This window comes from Ranitomeya variabilis, chromosome 5, assembly GCF_051348905.1.
Source record: "Ranitomeya variabilis isolate aRanVar5 chromosome 5, aRanVar5.hap1, whole genome shotgun sequence".
Taxonomy (NCBI): Eukaryota; Metazoa; Chordata; class Amphibia; order Anura; family Dendrobatidae; genus Ranitomeya; species Ranitomeya variabilis.
This window is the reverse complement of record NC_135236.1, coordinates 597,482,649-597,503,110: the sequence shown is the minus strand read 5'-3', so window position 1 is coordinate 597,503,110 and position 20,462 is coordinate 597,482,649. Positions and strand designations below refer to the sequence as shown.

General features: G+C 40.4%; 1 protein-coding gene across 2 annotated transcripts in view; it reads left to right on the top strand.

Annotated features, from left to right (window-relative positions):
- The window catches only part of LOC143776550 (A disintegrin and metalloproteinase with thrombospondin motifs 2-like), a 793,125-nt gene that overhangs the window by 444,140 nt on the left and 328,523 nt on the right, over positions 1-20,462 (top strand). For both annotated transcript variants that reach the window (XM_077266022.1, XM_077266023.1), the window contains exon 11: positions 12,998-13,143. In XM_077266022.1, the coding sequence (XP_077122137.1) occupies positions 12,998-13,143 (146 nt within the window). The remainder of the gene's footprint in view (positions 1-12,997; positions 13,144-20,462) is intronic.

Here is a 20,462-nt window from a genome sequence, read left to right as displayed (position 1 = left end):
TGATCAGCCTCACATTGATTCGCAGTAATTAAGCAACATTTTACTTAGTTAATCTCTTATTCAATATTTTAATAATTATTTTTCACACCAGTATTTTGATGTCCTGAGAAACACTGCAGAGATTTTCTCCCTTTTTACTCAGAAAAAATAAATCTGATTTTAGTAAATAAACTACCTTTGCAAAAATCTGGTGAAAAGTTTTTCCGTGTAAAATCTCCTCAAAAGACAAGGAAGCCCCTCCTCTACTAGGGAAGAAAAGGCTCTGTCCAGAGCTGACATGGCTTCTTCACCACAAGAGCTGTGAATCTGTGGCGTAACTCAGTAGCTGGGCACAGCAGGAAAAGATGATGACTTCCTGACTCTTCCTGTCTCCCCTTTTTTGCCTGGAGTCTCCCAAACATTTCATGAAAGTTGGAAAGTAACTACTGTAATATGTGAATGTTTTAAAAAATTGAAGCATTAATAGTTTATTTTTACTAATTAACAAAATGCAAAATAAAACAGAAATCTAACGATAATCAATATTTATTGTTATTCCCAACAATTCGTCAAGGAACACTTACACACAGTTTTGAAGGAACTCTGCAGGTAGGTTGTTCTAAACAAACAGATATTCTGTGGATGGAGGCTTGTCTCTTCATGTAATCCCAGACTCAATAATGTTAAGATCATTGCTCTGTGTCCAGGGCCGGTTCCGGGTTTTCGTGGGCCCCAGACGAAACAGTCTCAGTGAGCCCCTTTAGCACATACCACGATTGATGATGCACAAATACAGCAGAGAAATATAAGTATAGTACAAAGCCAAAGGTTTCACTTCTTACATTACAAGAATGATATATCTTGTAAATTCTACAGCATCTAAGAAACTGGTGAATCATTGTGTGCGCTGGGGAATCAAAAATTTGCAGTCTTACAGAAAGACTGCAGACTTATCATTTCAGACATGACAGTATGCTCCTCCATACAGTATTATGGGCACCACATAGTCCTCCATACACTGTTATGGGCACCACATATTCCTCCATAAAATATTATGAGCACCATAAATTCCTCCATATAGTATAATTTGCACCACATCGTCCTCCATACAATATTATGGGCATAATATAATGGCCCCATATATTGCTCCATACAGTAAATAATGGGCCACATATATTGCTCCATACAGTATAATGGCCCCACATATATTGCTTCATACAGTATAATGGCCCTATATATTGCTCTATTCAGTTTAATGCACCCCATATATTGCTCCATTCAGTATAATGGCCCCTTATATATTTCTCCATACAGTATAATGGGCCCTATATATTGCCCCATACAGTATAATAGAACCATATATTGCTCCATACAGTATAATGGGCCCCATATATTGCTTCATACAGTATATAGGCCCTATATATTGCTGCATACAGTATAATGGGCACTACATAGTCCTCCATACATTATTATGGACACCACATAGTCCTCCATACAGTATTATGGCCATCACATAGTGCTCCTTACAGTATAATAGCCCCGCATAGTGCTCCGTATGGTATAATTGCCCCACATCTGTGCTCTGTACAGTGTAATAGCTCCATATATTACTCCATACAGTATAATGGGCCCAATATACTGCCCCATACAGTATATTGGCTCCACATAGTGCTACATACAGTATAATGGCCCCCTATCTTGCTCAATACAGCATAATGGCCCAATGTGTTGCTGTAGACATAAAAATAATCACTCACCTCTCCCCATTCCCCACTGCTCTGGTCTTTCCTGCTTAAGTCTCTTCAGCTTCTACTGACTCTCTGCACTTGTTCTCTGCACTGAGACATCACAGAGAGTCAGAAGATGCTGGAGGAGACCGGAGCAACAGGAAATGGGGAGAGGTGAGTATTGAAAACAGTTTAAGGTGTGGGGTGGTGGTGCCATCTCTTGCATCAGTCACCCCTGACTCATGGGCCCCATAGCGTGGTGGTGTCTCCAACGGGGATTGGGCCCCCCATCTGTACAGAGCCCAGCACTTGCCCGGGTGAACGGGGTGGTGACGCCGCCTCTGTCTATTTTTCCATATCATCACTTCCAGGTTCCCTTGTTCTTTTTTATGCTGACAATAATTCTTAATGACACTGGCTGTATGCTTGAGGTCATTGTTTGGAGTCAATCAGGTGACTCCCTGATGACATTGCATAAGGTGTAAGTATCTACTTATATTTCTCAGAACTGATTACACCATTAATCTTGATTACATCCACAACTCCATTTGCAGCCACAAACTTCCACGGAGACGGTACCATCCTTCGCTATTGTCTACAGACACCCATAATTGCACAAGATAACAATCCCAAATATTTACCCAATGTCATTAACAACTGTGCTCTGAGTCCTGGAAGTGATGTTACAGCCTTCACACAGCTCTGATTTTAACATCATGGAGTCTGTCTGGGATTGCATAAAGAGAAAGAAGGATTTGCCCAAGCTTCATACACAGAATGTTTGGTGGAATTCACCAATAAGTTTGTAGTAATCTCCGTGATGAGCTCCTTTAAAAACCGTGTGCAAGTCTACCTAGAAGAATTGATGTTGTTTTGAAGGCAGCAGGTGAACACACCAAATATAGATTTGCTTTACATTTCTCTTTTGTTCATTCACTTAGTTTATTTTTTTCCATTAACAAAATACAATTGATACGGTACTTCTATTTCTGAATGCATTCTTACTTTACTGTATTTTTTCCACAACTGTCTGAAACTTGTGCACAGTACTACCTAGAAATGATGGTGAAAAATGTCTCCTTCTCTTTACAGAGTATTATTCATACACACAAAGGAAGACAAACACTCACATATTAAACCAGATGTAGATATGCATATATACACATGCACAGATGGACATCACTTATACATATACTTACCTTCTACATCAGATCGGTCATGCAGGTAGTCTTCTCATTTGGCAGGTTAGGTAAAGTGGCTTCCTTCTGCTCCACCTGCACTGAGCGTTCAAAGCACTTGACTGGGCCACCTTATTAGTCATTGGAATTAAACAAAGGTTCTTACTGAATGTCTGCAAATCAGAGTATTAATTTATATTAGAGATAATATTAGAAAGTTATGTAATTATTTGCTGAAACCTAAATACCGTTTTAACATGACTGGTATAGAAAGCTTTCCTAAAGGCTTTATCCCAATAATTATTTATTGGGTTGCCACATAAAACTGTAACCTATTATATTGAACATTGTAAGCTTACAAAATGCTATCCTGTGTACCCTAAGGCTATGTTCACACATTGCTTTTTTGCTGCATTTTTGTCTTTAGCTAAAACCTAATCTCTTTACAGTAAAAAGCTGCAGCCAAAATGCACATTTTGATGCCTTTTTTTGCTGCTTTTCTTGCTACATTTTTTGCTGTGTTTTTCGAGATCCTAAAGTTCAGCTTTGCTTCCACCCTAAGGTTACATGAGTTCATGAAAAAATGCATAGTTGCAAATCTAAGGCTATGTGCACACGTAGGGAGGGTCCTCTGCAGGTTCTTCCGCAGCGGATTTGATAAATCTGCAGGGCAAAACCGCTGCGGTTTCCCCTGCAGATTTATCGCGGTTTGTCTCGCGGTTTCCGCTGCGGGTTTACTCCTACTATTGATGCTGAATATGCAGCATCAATAGTAATGTTAAAAATAATAAAAAATGTTTATACTCACCCTCTGATGTCCCGATCTCCTCGGCGCTGCACGCAGCGGTCCGGTTCCAAAGATGCTGTGTGAGAAGGACCTTCGTGACGTCACGGTCATGTGACCGCGACGTCATCGCAGGTCCTGCTCACACAGCAACCCTGCGACCGGACGGCCGCATGCAGCGCTGAGAGGTGAGTATATCATTATTTTTTATTTTAATTCTTTTTTTTTTACACAAATATGGTTCCCAGGGCCTGGAGGAGAGTCTCCTCTCCTCCACCCCGGGTACCATCTGCACATGATCCGCTTACTTCCCGCATCGTGGGCATAGCCCCATGTGGGAAGTAAGCGGATCAATGCATTCCTATGTGTACAGAATCGCCGCGATTCTGCACAAAGACGTGACATGCTGCGGAATGTAAACCACTGCGTTTCTGCGCTTTTTTCCCGCAGCATGTGCACAGCGGATTGCAGTTTCCATAGGTTTACATGTAACTGTAAACGCAATGGAAACTGCTGCGGACCCGCAGCTGCAGAAACGCTGCGGTTCCGCGGTAAAAACCGCAACGTGTGCACATAGCCTAAAACAGCAGGGGAAGTTGAATTGGTAGGACATTGAGTTGATAGGTTATTGTTTACTTTAACACATTTGTAAGGCATTTAGTTAGTTAGGCTGGGTTCACATTGCATTTACAGCAGCCCGTTCAACACATACGGTAACGGGCCGCTGTAAACGCAAGTGCCGGTATGGCAGCACGCTAGCGCAGATAGAGCATCTGCTAGCTCTATCTGCGCTAGCAGTGACGGACCCGGAAACGCTGCAGCCCGCGTCTCAGGGTCTGTCACTCAATGATGGCACATCCCTAGCGCACGCCCATTGTGGGCGTGCGCTAGCGATGCATCTGACATAGGAATTAATGGCGGCCTTAGCGGACTACGTTACACCGCGTTTATGCCGCGGTGTAACGTAGTCCGTCTAACGGACGCCACTAACGTAATGTGAACCCAGCCTTAGGCATTGCTTACTTTCACACATTGGTAGGACATTGAGTTGGTCAGGCATTGTTTACTTTCACACATTGGTAGGGCATTCAGTTGGTCAGAAATTGTTTACTTTCACACATTAGTAGGGCATTGAGTTGGTTGGACATTGTTTACTTTCACACATCGGTAGGGCATTGAGTTGGTTGGACATTGTTTACTTTCACACATTGGTAGGGCATTGAGTTGGCTGGGCATTGTTTACTTTCACACATTGGTAGGGCATTGAGTTGGTCAGGCATTGTTTACTTTCACACATTGGTAGGGCATTCAGTTGGTCAGAAATTGTTTACTTTCACACATTAGTAGGGCATTGAGTTGGTTGGACATTGTTTACTTTCACACATTGGTAGGGCATTGAGTTGGTTGGACATTGTTTACTTTCACACATTGGTAGGGCATTGAGTTGGTTGGGCATTGTTTACTTTCACACATTGGTAGGGCATTGAGTTGGTCAGGCATTGTTTACTTTCACACATTGGTAGGGCATTCAGTTGGTCAGAAATTGTTTACTTTCACACATTAGTAGGGCATTGAGTTGGTTGGACATTGTTTACTTTCACACATTGGTAGGGCATTGAGTTGGTTGGACATTGTTTACTTTCACACATTGGTAGGGCATTGAGTTGGCTGGGCATTGTTTACTTTCACACATTGGTAGGGCATTGAGTTGGTCAGGCATTGTTTACTTTCACACATTGGTAGGGCATTCAGTTGGTCAGAAATTGTTTACTTTCACACATTAGTAGGGCATTGAGTTGGTTGGACATTGTTTACTTTCACACATTGGTAGGGCATTGAGTTGGTTGGACATTGTTTACTTTCACACATTGGTAGGGCATTGAGTTGGCTGGGCATTGTTTACTTTCACACATTGGTAGGGCATTGAGTTGGTTGGACATTGTTTACTTTCACACATTGGTAGGGCATTGAGTTGGTTGGACATTGTTTACTTTCACACATTGGTGGAGCATGGAGTTGGTTTAGCATTGTTTACTTTAACACATATCACTCATGTAATTTAACTGTACTAATATTAAAAGCCATACTAATGTGAGAATACCAAGACATTATAGGTTAAACTTGGGAAAATCACAAACTTAAATGGCTTCATCTGCATTTTTTTTTACTACAAATGCTGAAAAAAACTGATAGCAACGTTTTTGTTGTATTTTTACACTTTCTCATTGCTTTCTATGGGTGAAAAAACACAGAACAAATGTTGAATGAATTAACATGCTGCAGTTTTAAAAAATGCAGCAATTTTCCAGTGTATTCAGGAAAAACTGTGTGCATGAGATTTCTGAAATCTCTTTCCCTTTTCTGGTAATGTAAAAGCAGCTATTAGTTTGCACAAAAAGGAGCAAAAATGCAGCGTGTTAATATAACCTAGGTGTCATAAAAACCATACTGAAAAGAGATGACAATATAATGTTGGTAGAGAAACAAATGTCTAAGAAAAATAAATGCAACGAGTGTGTTAAGACTCTATAGACATTTGTGGAAAATCAGATCTACTGTAAAGGTAAAAAAAAGAAAAGGATTGTAGCAGAAGAGCTAATGAAAATATCACACAGTAAATATTTTTTCCTTCACCCTTGTGTTGTGATTTGAACCCCTTTTGATCTTGCACTTATACGGGCCTTTAAAAATATAAAGGCTTTAAAAAAATCTACAAAGGAATTATATTAGCATGTTTATTGCATATTAAGGAGTTTATTTGTGCATTTCATTTATGAGCTCTTCATTTTAATATACAGTATATTATACAGGATGATTAAAAAAGAATGGTGCAAAATGATAGCCTTGGTGTTCGTAGCCAAGGGACCGTCACACAAATTTGTCACTTTAATCATCAATACATAAAATGTGGGTGCATTTTGCAATTATTTTTTAGTCCAATGGATTGAACATAAATAGTGATACAAAGCATTACAAATATCCTACCATGTTGTGTCTACAGCCCCTATTTTATTTCATGTGTTTAATAAAAACAATTTAGAAAGTTGCTCCTCTGTTTTTTCTAGGTTAACTGTAGCAATACAAATAACTGGTTGCAAAGGTGGACATGTGTTATAAGATATATTGTGAGTAATAGTTAGGATATACATCTGCCAAATAAAAATTGCAACTTGAAGGGCCGGCCAGTCATTTTACAGTAATATTTACTGTGCTACATTTGAAGCTTAGATTTTTATTTTGTGAGTATAATAAAGCAATTTTATTCCACTCCGTACGGATGTTCTGCACATTGTGTTTCTTTTATCTGTTCCAGTGTTCCAGGTGGCTATAAATGATACTTCGTGGACCTTTAAAGGCAAGGAGAGCTTGAGAATTTTTTCATTTATTAACTTACTATTTTTTAAAATGTGGATGTTTCTCAGCCTTTGGAATTATTTTGTCCACCTGCGGTTTCCTTAGATGGAACCATTTTGACATTTTGTTCACTGGACTGGTGAGTCTATTTATTTATTCCCTTTAAAGTAGATTTTAGAGCCTCGTAGAGTTTCAGGGGAGATTAGACGTCTGCTTTTGGTGGGTCAGGATATGAAGTAGAATAATTATTATGTAATTTGTTAAATTTTAGAACTTTTAAATTGTAATCCTATTATATTTCAGATTACAAATATGTGGTTAAAAATTGCCAATTTTGAAGGTAATAAATGAGAAAGTTCTATTTGAAAATTAAGTGCTGTTTATTTAATCTGTAAGCGCTTATTTGGCATTGACCAAAAAGAAAATTACATTTTTATGTAGTAACGATGTCTTCAAGCTTAGACTTTGTTTTTTTTTTAAAGTATCTGGCTAAATAGACAAGTATGAATATTTTTTAGTAGTGGCTAGAAGGGAACTCCTAGTACGTGTCTGATTAGTGGTGTCCCATGGCTGAGGCCAGGCCATGGTCCCTGTTTGAGGCAGTGTTTTGGTACATTCACTGGGGCTCTGTTCTATGGGACTGACTCTTTATCTCTCAATCCGTTCCATAGACTTTGAACAGATCATGAATAAAGTGCGGTGAACTTATATTCGCTGCATGACCTGTACTCTATATAATGTACCATTAAAAAATACAACTCTCAATGATCCAGAGAACCTTTTTGTATTTTTTACATACGTCTCCTCATATCCGGATACCAACAATCTGTTTTTCTCCTATATGGGTTTTTTATTTTTAAAACTAAATAAAAAGTTGTTATATATATATAGTACAGACCAAAAGTTTGGACAAACCTTGTCATTTAAAGATTTTTCTGTATTTTCATGACTATGAAAATTGTACATTCACACTGAAGGCATCAAAACTATGAAGTAACACATGTGGAATTATATACTTAACAAAAAAGTGTGAAACAACTGAAAATATGTCTTATATTCTAGGTTCTTCAAAGTAGCCACCTTTTGCTTTGATGACTGCTTTGCACACTCTTGGCATTCTCTTGATGAGCTTCAAGAGGTAGTCACCGGAAATGGTTTTCACTTCACAGGTGTGCCCTGTCATGTTTAATAAGTGGGATTTCTTGCCTTATAAATGGGGTTGGGACCATCAGTTGTGTTGAGCAGAAGTCTGGTGGATACACAGCTGATAGTCCTACTGAATAGACTGTTAGAATTTGTAATATGGCAAGAAAAAAGCAGTTAAGTAAAGAAAAACGAGTGGCCATCATTACTTTAAAAAATGAAGGTCAGTCAGTCCGAAAAATTGGGAAAACTTTGAAAGTGTCCCCAAGTGCAGTGGCAAAAACCATCAAGCGCTACAAAGAAACTGGCTCACATGAGGACCGCCCCAGGAAAGGAAGACCAAGAGTCACCTCTGCTTCTGAGGATAAGTTTATCCGAGTCACCTGCCTCGGAAATCGCAGGTTAACAGCAGCTCAGATTAGAGACCAGGTCAATGCCACACAGAGTTCTAGCAGCAGACACATCTCTACAACAACTGTTAAGAGGAGACTTTGTGCAGCAGGCCTTCATGGTAAATTAGCTGCTAGGAAACCACTGCTAAGGACAGGCAACAAGCAGAAGAGACTTGTTTGGGCTAAAGAACCCAAGGAATGGACATCAGACCAGTGGAAATTTGTGCTTTGGTCTGATGAGTCCAAAATTGAGATCTTTGGTTCCAACCACCGTGTCTTTGTGCGTCGCAGAAAAGGTGAACGGATGGACTCTACATGCCTGGTTCCCACCGTGAAGCATGGAGGAGGAGGTGTGATGGTGTGGGGGTGCTTTGCTGGTGACACTGTTGGGGATTTATTCAAAATTGAAGGCATACGGAACCAGCATGGCTGCCACAGCATCTTGCAGCTGCATGCTATTCCATCCGCTTTGCGTTTAGTTGGACCATCGTTTATTTTTCAACAGGAGAATGACCTCAAACACACCTCCAGGCTGTGTAAAGGCTATTTGACCAAGAAGAGGAGTGATTGGGTGCTAAGCCAGATGACCTGATCCCAATCGAGATGGTTTGGGGTGAGCTGGACCACAGAGTGAAGGCAAAACGGCCAACAAGTGCTAAGCATCTCTGGGAACTCCTTCAAGATTGTTGGAAGACCATTCCCGGTGACTACCTCTTGAAGCTCATTAAGAGAATGTCAAAAGTGTGCAAAGCAGTCATCAAAGCAAAAGGTGGCTACTTTGAAGAACCTATAATATACATATATACAACTCAGCCTTTTTCATAAGATATTAATATTCCATCAGGACTTTTTAGTTTAACCCAGAAGATTTATTCCCCAAGCAGTTTATCTCTGAAAACACCTAATTGATCTTATGTTTTTAGTTAGGATTTCAAAGGCTATGCAATCTAAAATCTGCTAGATAAGTATGTATTTTCTAGAACCAAGGTATAACAAAATGGGAGAGCAGTGCCAGTTCTATCTTAAAAACACCAAAAAGATGAAATATTTGAATAGTCTTTACGTCTGCTACCCCTATCGATTCTTCTGATGGATGTCAGCGTAACATTTCTAAAAATATTCCCTTCACCTATTTTAGATTCCACTATTGATTTTGAAAACTTGGAGAGTTTTTATACATTTCACACTCAGGTTTTTATGGTGAATTTAGATTTATTGTTTTCAGATATTATACCTGAGTGCAACAACAATGTATTGCCAAAGATTATGTGGATGTTTTATTGTTGTAACTATGTTGCCTTAATTATAAATCTAGATGTATAAATCAATAATGACTATAGAATAGAATTATATGCAGAAATCCTTATAGATTACCCCTATATCTGCAGGTAAAGGTTCTCTTTATCTCTTATATTTAAACATCAGTATTACTTACATTAGGTTTATATTAGGCCTGGGCTACATTGCAACTTTTTTGTAGAGCTAGTGATTGATTTGAACTATTAAGTGGCAGCTGCAGTTCTAATTGCATACAACTCAATGTATAACTTTGGGATGTATCTGTAGCTCAATAGTTCAAATAAATTAGTATTGGGTATTAGGGATGTCTGGCCTGTCTGGCCTATAGACAAGCAAGAAATAGAATTTGTCATAGCAGTACGATAAGTCATCATCTTTTGACGGTCTTCCTAGAGAGTTCTTTAATCAGTACATGCAGTGTTTATTTCCTAAAATACTTTATTGAGAAGGACTTAGAAGCAGGCTCGCTGCCGGCTTCAATGCGAGAGGCAATCATTGCTAGCGTTTCAAAGCATTACACATTTTGCTCCTCATATTGTCTTACTTCATTGCTCCAATTTGATGTAAAAATTATAGCCCAAATTTTAGCAAATCGTCTGCATTCATGTATTTTACACATTAAACATAGTTACCTAACTGGCTTCATTTAACACACCCATGGGTCACTATAAATAGTTGGAAATGCCCCAGCTGTTCAAAATGTTGTAAATGACATATTCAGAGAAATAGGTGGTCAAAATGTCTATCTGGATGGATGACATCTTGGTTTATTCTTCTGATTATGTATGATTCTCACGTCTGACATGTAGGTACTGTAAACCAGAAGTGCAGAGACAATTGTTTATTTGCTAAACTTAAAAAATTAACTATCTTGATTAAAAAGTAAAGTTCCTGGAGTATATATTGTCCCCTAAAGGTATCCGAATGGACCCCTCAAAGGTTCAAGACATTAAAAAATGGGTGCAACCCAAGTCTCTGAAAGTTTTTTAGCACTTTCATGGGTTCTCTATTTACTGTAGTAAATTAAAGGAACATTTCACATCTGGGCCATTATTGGTCCACCTTGACTCTTAGTTGTAGAGCTAAATGCCTCAGAAGTTGGATTTGGAGCACTTGCCTCACAGGATAGAGCATCTTTCACTCAACTCCGTCTATTTGCATTCTTTTCATGAAAAATGTCCTCTACCAAACATATTTAATCATGACATAATTGTTAACTGTTGCCAATTAAATTGACATTCGAGGAATGTTGCCACTTCCTTGAAGGTGCAAAACATAAAGTTGATGGTATCACAGACCACAAAAAGCTTGCGTATCTTAAATCAGCCAAAAGACTAAACAATAGGCAAGCTAGATGGCCCTTATTGTTCTCTAGGTTGTATTTTGTAATGAGATTTAGACCCAGTACTTAAAGGGGTTGTCTACTACTAGGACAACCCCTTCTTGAACTCAATATTTGGCCCCGATAAAATTAAAACACCTATTTTCCCCTCCCGTACTGCCGCAGTTCTAGTGGTGTCAGCACTCGTGGTCCTGGAGCTTTGGTGGGTTAGAATGACACGTGGCCCTGGTGCCCAATCAGCGCCAGGTGAAGAACAAGTACAGGATGCAGCTGATCTGACTTCCTCTTCATGTTCAATCTGAGCTTTTGGTTCAGTGGTGTTTGCTCTGTTCTCTGAACTCTGATATTCTGATATTTTGTTGCCAGACCTTAGATTTGTTTTTTGACTACCCGTTTATATTACCCATTTTGCCTTGACACACTCTAACCTTGGTATTCTGACCCCGGACTGTGAACTGAGTATGCCTTTGTATCTTCCTTCTGTTTATGACATATCCTCCTGACTCTTGACCTCAGACTCCTCGATTTCCCCAACTCACGATTTCTCCATGGGAAGTAACTCAGCGTCACACTACTATGAGGCATGATGTTAAGGAAAGAGGCAGAGCTTCTATGATATAGCACATACCAGGAAGCATCAATGCCGGTGTGCTGTTAGTTAAGAGGATCAATATACAGAAAGTGATATACTATAGATGGGGGCTGGAAGGAATCATCTACTGCATTATGGATTGTGTACAGGGGCCTTAGAGGAGAGATTTTTTTGCCGGCTAGACTGTGTACGCAAGGCTGAGAGGAGAAAGAAACAGCAAAATGGATATTATACGGGGAGAGAAATACTACACGATGGGGCTCTGTATACAAGGGAATGAAAGCAAGATACTGCAGGATGGGCTTATGCACCACTTCATAGAGAGGCTGAGATTAGTTGAGCTGTATTTGTTGACTGGGGCTTATTGGCCCAGTGATGTGAAACTACAAATATTGCTCTGCTGATGCATGACAGAGGATTTTATTATGCAGTATGCACAACTGAGTGGCATTTGCAGTTTCACAAAACTGATTTGTCAGCAGACAACAAACACAGGTCAACACTGCTGTTGGTTAGGATTGCAGGAAGGTTGAATGCTAGAACCTCTAATGATCTAAAACCACATGGACAGCTATACTGATGTGTAGATGGCAGAAGGTACAATACTGTACAGGGAAGGAGCGTGCACAGAAGCATAAGCCTACACTTAGATTAGCTTGATGATAACTCAAAAAGATGGAAATAGGCAGGAGCACACAGACAAGGGGGTGAGGGATGGGACAGGTCTCCTGCACTGAAGGTAGCCGAGTGATGGGAAATATAATTTTAGCAGATAAGAATAGGATCGACCATTCAGCTATGTGAAGCTAGATGACCTGAGGGCCTGGGGCAGATAAAGATAAATAAGACACATATTTATGAGAAATGTTATGTCGGGCTTAGTCTGTATATTATCAATTTCATTAAATTCACTGTGCTTTGTGAAAATAATGTGATTATTGGAATAACCCATTAAAAAGTAAGTTATCTTGAGAAGATTTAGTAACTGTGAAGTAAATGATAATTCTCGAAAATCCATTACACAGCAATAGATGTTTTTTATGAAAATGTCATGTTGTAAATGTACTTATTTTATTTATTAAATATAGGTAACTAGATATTAAAATGCTTGTAAGATAAACTGTGTACTTGCCTACTTAATGAAATATACTGTATATTACTATCATAGTATATTATAAATGTAATATATTGTTTTCTTTGCTCTAAGCATTGCTTTAAAGGTCACTGCATTTGGTTAACTCATGAAATTCTCCGGCAAGATGGAAATTGGGGGCAATGGAGTAAATTTGGATCATGCTCTCGGACATGCGGAACAGGTGTGAAATACAGAACAAGAACGTGTGACAATCCTCAGTAAGTTTGTTATAGATATTGTGGATATATAAAAGTTATGTTTGATGTGTCTAGGATAATGAAAGCATGCTCGGAAATTTGGTGGTCATATTATTCCTCTAGGAGTTCTTGTGAGAAAATATGACATAAATTAGAAATACCGTATGTCTTTTCTCCTTTGTTCCGTGCATACAATTAGCCACCCCCTCTCTCCTGACCAGAAGGAGTGGTGAGGGATGTGGATGAGACCCTTTATAATATGTCCTCCACAAAGCCTCATTGTCAGAATGCCATGAGAACCACGTGTAGATCTGTCCACATTTCTGCAGAGAATCTCTCACTAATCGAATAGTTTTTATCTGGTTTTTGCCTTGTGTGTTTGTCTTTTCATTTCATATTTTTGTAGCTTTTTAAGCAATGTGCTCTTTTTGTGTATTGAAAATGTAATAAGTTTGTTCCTGGCCGCTGTAAATATACCCAAAGCCCTGAAGAGGTAGAGTATAGATTGGTTGTGATATCTTATGTATAAGTGTAAGTGAAGTACCTATCAGTTTTGGGAAAGCTGGGTGGTATGTGTTCCTGGTTGTTACTCAAAGCAAGCGTCCTACTGGTCTATTAAAATGGCGAGTGGTGGCAGCGGAAAGTGTAGTGTGGATGTGTGAACTGGCGGTGGGGTGAGCTTAGGTAATGATAGGGACTGCGAGAAGTGCAGTCCCACTTTACACTCACATGTACAGCGAGTGGGTGTTGTTTGTGATACTTTATCATTTGCAGTTTCTTAAAGCCACTTTATTTGTCCTGTGGTATGTCTTGCTGTTTTTTTCAGTGTAAAGTCAAAACTTGTCTTTTTTATTTTTGTTTTTAACAATTTTTGCAACTTTTTAGCACTAAAAATCACTTTCTCAATATGGCAGAAAAATTGTGGTAAAATAACTGGCGTACATTGAATGACTCAGAGAGGAACTGAAGTACATTTGCGACTTTTGAAAATTTGCAAATGATGAAAAAAGCTAAAGCATCTGGATTCCCTAAACACCTCCTTCAATGGCAAACAATAAAGTAAGATGAGCCGAACATGTATAAAATAAACTTTAAAATTGTGCAAATTAAAAACAGAATTAGATGAAAATGAAAAACAAGTAAAACCAATAAAAACTGGACAACACAATGCAATGATGAATCAGATGAATTTTTTTAGTTAATGGACTTTCAGTTCTGTTAATGACACCTTTATCCATTCAGCTTAGTTCCCTAATCCCAGAGGCTAAGGAAGATATTTCACAAAAACAACTGAGTTGATTTATTGGATGATATTGACAGTCAGCCTTTTTTCTCAGATGACGTTGGGGCAGGAGGAGATGGAGGACATAATTGATATGCTAGCTGTATTGCTGAATCTGCCAACCATGGTGGTAGTGACACTGACAATGTACATGGCATTTTCAGTCAGGACAAAACCAGGGATGAGAATCGGGACATTTCCTACTCTGAGACAAGTCTGAGCTGAGTCATGGATAGTGTTGATGAATGGGCACCACATCAGAGTGTTGAGGAGGTGACATCATCAGAGGGGTAGAGTGGTAGTGTCAGTATTAAAGAGCAGAACTCATGTCTGGCTAAAAGATCTTCTGGGAGAAGATTTGTTTCTTCTCTGTTAAGATCAGGAGTAGGTGATATTGTATCTGATGTTGGAGCAGGAAGCTCAAAAGTGCCTGAAATCTCTGGTGGTGCTCATTGTGGTGGCATGCATCTCCTGTATGGGAATTCTTTTTCACAATGCTAGAGGACCGAGCTTTTGCTGGCTCTGATGTTGGAAAATAAGCCATTTACATCTTGTCACACATCAATGAGGAACAGCAAATCTCAGTGAGCACATGAAATAACATCACCTACTCACATTGATAAAGCAAACTAACCAGAAAGATGAGCACGCCTTAAGCTGTCCTCCTTATTCTCCTCATCTTTCTGGTTGCTGGTCCTCATCATCAAGTAATGCTTCTGCCTGGTCTTTGCCACCAGCCCCATCATCATCCTCATATACTGGTTTCCATCCTCTTCCTGCTTTCCTTCCATTATGTCATCATTTATCCTGTTGAATACCCAAGAAAGATACGGTATGTTCAGTCATTGACTTGTGTGAAACCTAAACCACACACATCGAAGTATACTATATTTGATGGTGATCCACCAGGATTGTACTTTTTTTTTCAAAATACGGTAATTGTATGCACTCAGCCTCAGCAATGCTGAATATAACTTGCTATAAAAAAATCAGACAGCCAGCATCGACAAAAAACTTTGAAGTACGCTTGAAACGCGTCGCTTTTCATTCATTTTCCTTGGATGTCATTTTTATCGTTTATATGGAACAATCAAATTATATTTTACCAGGAGCTTGAATACATTCCCCATGTTTTTTTCCTTATAACTAGCCACCATTATTTATGGAATAAAGCAGTGTCTGTTTTTTTTTTTGTTTGTTTTTTAACATGGCATAGACCATCCTCCGCTCCTTGGAATTGATGTTGTGCCTCAAAAGCCGCAGTTATAACCAGGGACTTTACATGTATTTCATGCCCCATTGACTCAATGTTTTGCACAGCAGTGATTTACAACCGAAAGCGGGCTTGTTGTTTACTGTTGACACCTGCTCAACAGGCTACTCTTAAGGTACCTTCACACTGAGAAACTTTCCAACGAGAACGACAGCGATCCATGACGTTGCAGCGTCCTGGATAGCGATCTCATTGTGTTTGACACGCAGCAGCGATCAGGATCCCGCTGTGATATCGCTGGTCGGAGCTTGAAGTCCAGAACTTTATTTCGTCGCTGATCACCCGCTGTCATCCCTGGATCGGCGTGTGTGACGCCGATCCAGCGATGTGTTCACTTGTAACCAGGGTAAACATCGGGTTACTAAGCGCAGGGCCACGCTTAGTAACCCGATATTTACCCTGGTTACCATTGTAAAAGTAAAAAAAAAAAACTACATACTCACATTCTGATGTCTGTCACGTCCCCCGGCGTCCACAGGGTTAAAACTGCTTTCGGCAGGAGCGCTTGCTAATGCTGCGCTGCTGCCGAGAGCTTCCTGCACTGTGTCAGCGGCCGTAAAGCAGAGCACAGCAGTGACGTCACCGCTGTTACTGCCGGCGCTGACACATTCAGTGCAGGGAAGCTCTCGGCAGCAGAGCTGTTGTGAACTCTGTTTTCGGGCTCCCTCTTGTGGTCACTGGTGGTATGGTGTGACTTTTGCTTTGGGCTCCCCCTGGTGGCTTTGTTTGTTATCTTGCTGGTCTCTGGCTATCAGCTGGTTCGTTATCCTCTGGGAGGTTCCTATATAGCTCTGTTTTACTTCCTCTTGTTGCCGTCTGTCGATGTAATCAGTGCTACTCAGATTCCTTCTGACTACCTTGCTCCCAGTCCATCTAGGACAAAGCTAAGTTTTGTTTGCTCATTTTTTATCAGCAGTGTTTATCATGTTTTCTTGTCCAGCTTGCTAAAATGTGATTTCCTCGCTTGCTGGATGCTCTAGTGGACTGAGTTTCTCCCCACACACCATTAGTTGGTGCGTGGGTTCTTGTAATCTCAGGATGGATATTTTGTAAGGGTTTTTTATTGATCGCATAGACCCCTGCTCTATTTTCTGCTTTCTAGTACTAGTGGGCCTCTTTTGCTGAATCCGATTTCATCCCTACGTATGTGCCTTCTTCTTATTTCACCGTTAATATTTGTTGGGGGCTTCTATATCTTTGGGGATTATTTCTCTGCAGGCAAGCGAGGTCTTTCTTTCTCTTTAGGGGTAGCTAGTTCCTCAGGCTGGCTCGAGACGTCTAGGAATTTTTTAGGCACGTTCACCGGCTACCTCTAGTTGTTTTGGATAGGTTCAGATTTGCGATCAGTCCAGTTACCATCTCCCTAGAGCTTGTCCTTAGTTTATTCACTTGCTGGTCTATTCGTGATCCTCAGCCACTAAGGATCATAACACAGAGCAGCATTAGCAAGCGCTCCTGCCGAAAGCAGTTTTAACCCTGTGGACGCCGGCGGGGAACGTGACAGACATCAGAATGTGAGTATGTAGTGTTTATTTCTTTTACTTTTACAATGGTAACCAGGGTAAATATTGGGTTACTAAGCGCGGCCCTGCCCTTAGTAACCTGATGTTTACCCTGGTTACCCGGGTGCTGCAGGGGGACTTCGGCATCGTTGAAACTGTTGAGACAGTTTCAACGATGCCGAAGTCCTTCCCCGATCGTTGGTCGCTGGAGAGAGCTGTCTGTGTGACAGCTCCCCAGCGACCACACAACGACTTATCAACGATCACGGCCAGGTCGTATCGCTGGTCGTGATCGTTAGTAAATCGTTTAGTGTAACGGTACCTTTATGCACATCCTCTACAATGCCCACCATGAATAGGGTGTAAATTAGTATGAAATATCACACAATATAACTCCTAGTCAAGTACAACTGGGCAATCTGGTAAGTGGCAATGCCAGAAAAATCATGGTTGCCATGTTATTAGGCAATGTAACACGGCACTTATCCTAAATTTGATTGTGCAACATTCTTTAAAAAAGAGACCCCCTAGAATAAGGTTGTACACATTGTCAGAACAGTACCAGCCTTTTAAGCTACAGAATGTTATTTTTACTGAGCCACTGGCTGATTTGCAAAATTGCATCATAATGGTATTAACTGCCTATGACAACTGAGGCACAGATTAGTACTATGCAGAATAGAAGCTTAAACTTGTGTTGCTTTTAAATTCGCCATTGGTAGTTGATGAGGGCTGTGCATAGCTTACTGAAATATTTGAAAGAGGAAACAAAATTGTCTTTTTTGGGGGCAGAATCTGGGTAAATTCCTCAAGTAGGACTCTGCACTGATTTGACTCCCTGCCACATCTGGGTACAAAATGCAAAGATGTAAAAAAAATCTTTGCCTTCCAGTGACTCAAATCTAATATATAAAGCTGAATGTGTGTGTGTGTGTATGTATGTATGTATGTATGTATGTCCGGGATTGGCATCTGAACCGTAGCAGCTACAGCCACAAAATTTTGCACAGTCACACGTCTGGACCCCGAGAGCGTCATAGGCTATGTTGTGAGGTGAAATTTTAACCCCGCGCTTTCCAATTCACCAAACAATTTTGCCCCTATCTACATAATGGGGAAAAAGTGAAAGGAAAAGTGTTGGAGGCGTCGCAGCTACAGGCACAACATTTTGCACAGTCACACGTCTGGACCCTGAGAGCGTCAAAGCTATATTGTGAGGTGAAATTTTAACCCCGCGCTTTCCAAGTCACCAAACAATTTTGCCCCTATCTACATAATGGGGAAAAAATGAAAGGAAAAGTGTTGGAGGCAAATTAACAGCTGCCAGATGTGAACAAGGGGGACTTAAAGAATGACAGCGATGGCACCAAAGAGTATATACTGTACAGTTGCTAAGGTGGGGCCCCAACATGGGATAATCACACCACCACGGGGATATGAACACACACACAAAATGCGCCACACACTACCACGTGCTCGAACACATATACCACCCTCAGTGCACATTTCACCACACATACACCAACCTCGCCACATAAAAGTAGAAACACAAAAGTCGCCGCTCAAAACTCGCCACGCGCAAAACTCTCCACATGCAAAACTCGCCACACGTGCAAAACTCGCCACACGCAAAACTTGCACACGCAGAAAAATTGCCACACGCAGAAAAATTGCCACATGCACAAAAGTTGCAACACATGCAAAAGTTGCCTCACACAAAACTTGCACATACTCAAAAGGCACCACACATAAAACTCGCCACACGCAAAACTCGCCATGCGCAAAACTTGCTGCACACAACTTGCTACACTAACCTGTCACATGCAACTCGACACACAAAAAGTTGCTACACGCATGTCGCCACACAAAACTCATCTCACAAAAGTCCCTACATGCATGTCGCCACACGCAACTCAACACACACAACTTGACACACGAAACTCGCCCTAAAACACACACAAGTCTGGTATCCTTCAAAAATAAAAATCTGATTAATAAGCAGACAAACTACAAGAGCAACAAATGTACCATATAGGAATCCGGCAGCTGTCAGTCACATGACCAGTCTATTATGTGTATGTGTGAGCTAATATATACTGCCAGGGGGTGGGCTTACTGTTGGCTGGGGATTTATCAGGCTGCCATTTTAGCTTACAAATACTGAGGTAAAAATACTGACCAAATAACGTGTGAACGAGGGCTAATACAGGAGGAGATGGCATACAGCTATATACTATATACAGGAGATGACACACAGGTATATACTATTTACAGGGGAGATGACACACAGGTATATACTATATACAGGAGGAGATGACACACAGATATATACTATATACAGGAGAGATGACACACAGGTATATACTATATAGAGGAGGAGATGACATACAGGTACATACTACATACAGGAGGAGATGACATACAGGTATATACTATATACAGGAGGAGATGACACACAGGTATATACTATATACAGGAGCAGATTACCTACAGGTATATAGTATATACAGGAGGAGATGACACAGGTATATGCTATGTATAGGAGGAGATGACATACAGGTATATACTATATACAGGAGATGACACACAGATATATACTATATATAGGTGAGATGACACACAGGTATATACTATATACAGGAGATTACATACAGGTATATCTAATATATAAAGCTGAATGTGTGTATGTATGTATGTGTGTATGTCCGGGATTGGCATCTGTACCGTCGCAGCTACAGCCACAAAATTTTGCACAGTCACACGTCTGGACCCCGAGAGCGTCATAGGCTATGTTGTGAGGTGAAATTTTAACCCCGCGCGTTCCAATTCACCAAACAATTTTGCTCCTATCTACATAATGGGGAAAAAGTGAAGGGAAAAGTGTTGGAGGAAAATTGACAGCTGCCAGATGTGAACAATGAGGACTTAAAGAATGAGAGCGATGGCGACAAAGAGTATATACCGTACAGTTGCTAAGGTGGGGCCCCGACATGGGATACTCACCACACACGGGGATATGAACACAAACACAAAATGCGCCACACACTACCACGTGCTTGAACACATATACCACCCTCAGCACACATTTCACCACACACACACACCAACCTCGCCACATAAAAGTCGAAACACAAAAGTCACCACTCAAAACTCGCTACATGCAAAACTCGCCATATGCAAAACTAGGCTCACGCAAAACTCGCCACACGTGCAAAACTCACCTCATGGAAAACTCACCTCATGCAAAACTTGCACACACAGAAAAATTGCCACATGTACAAAA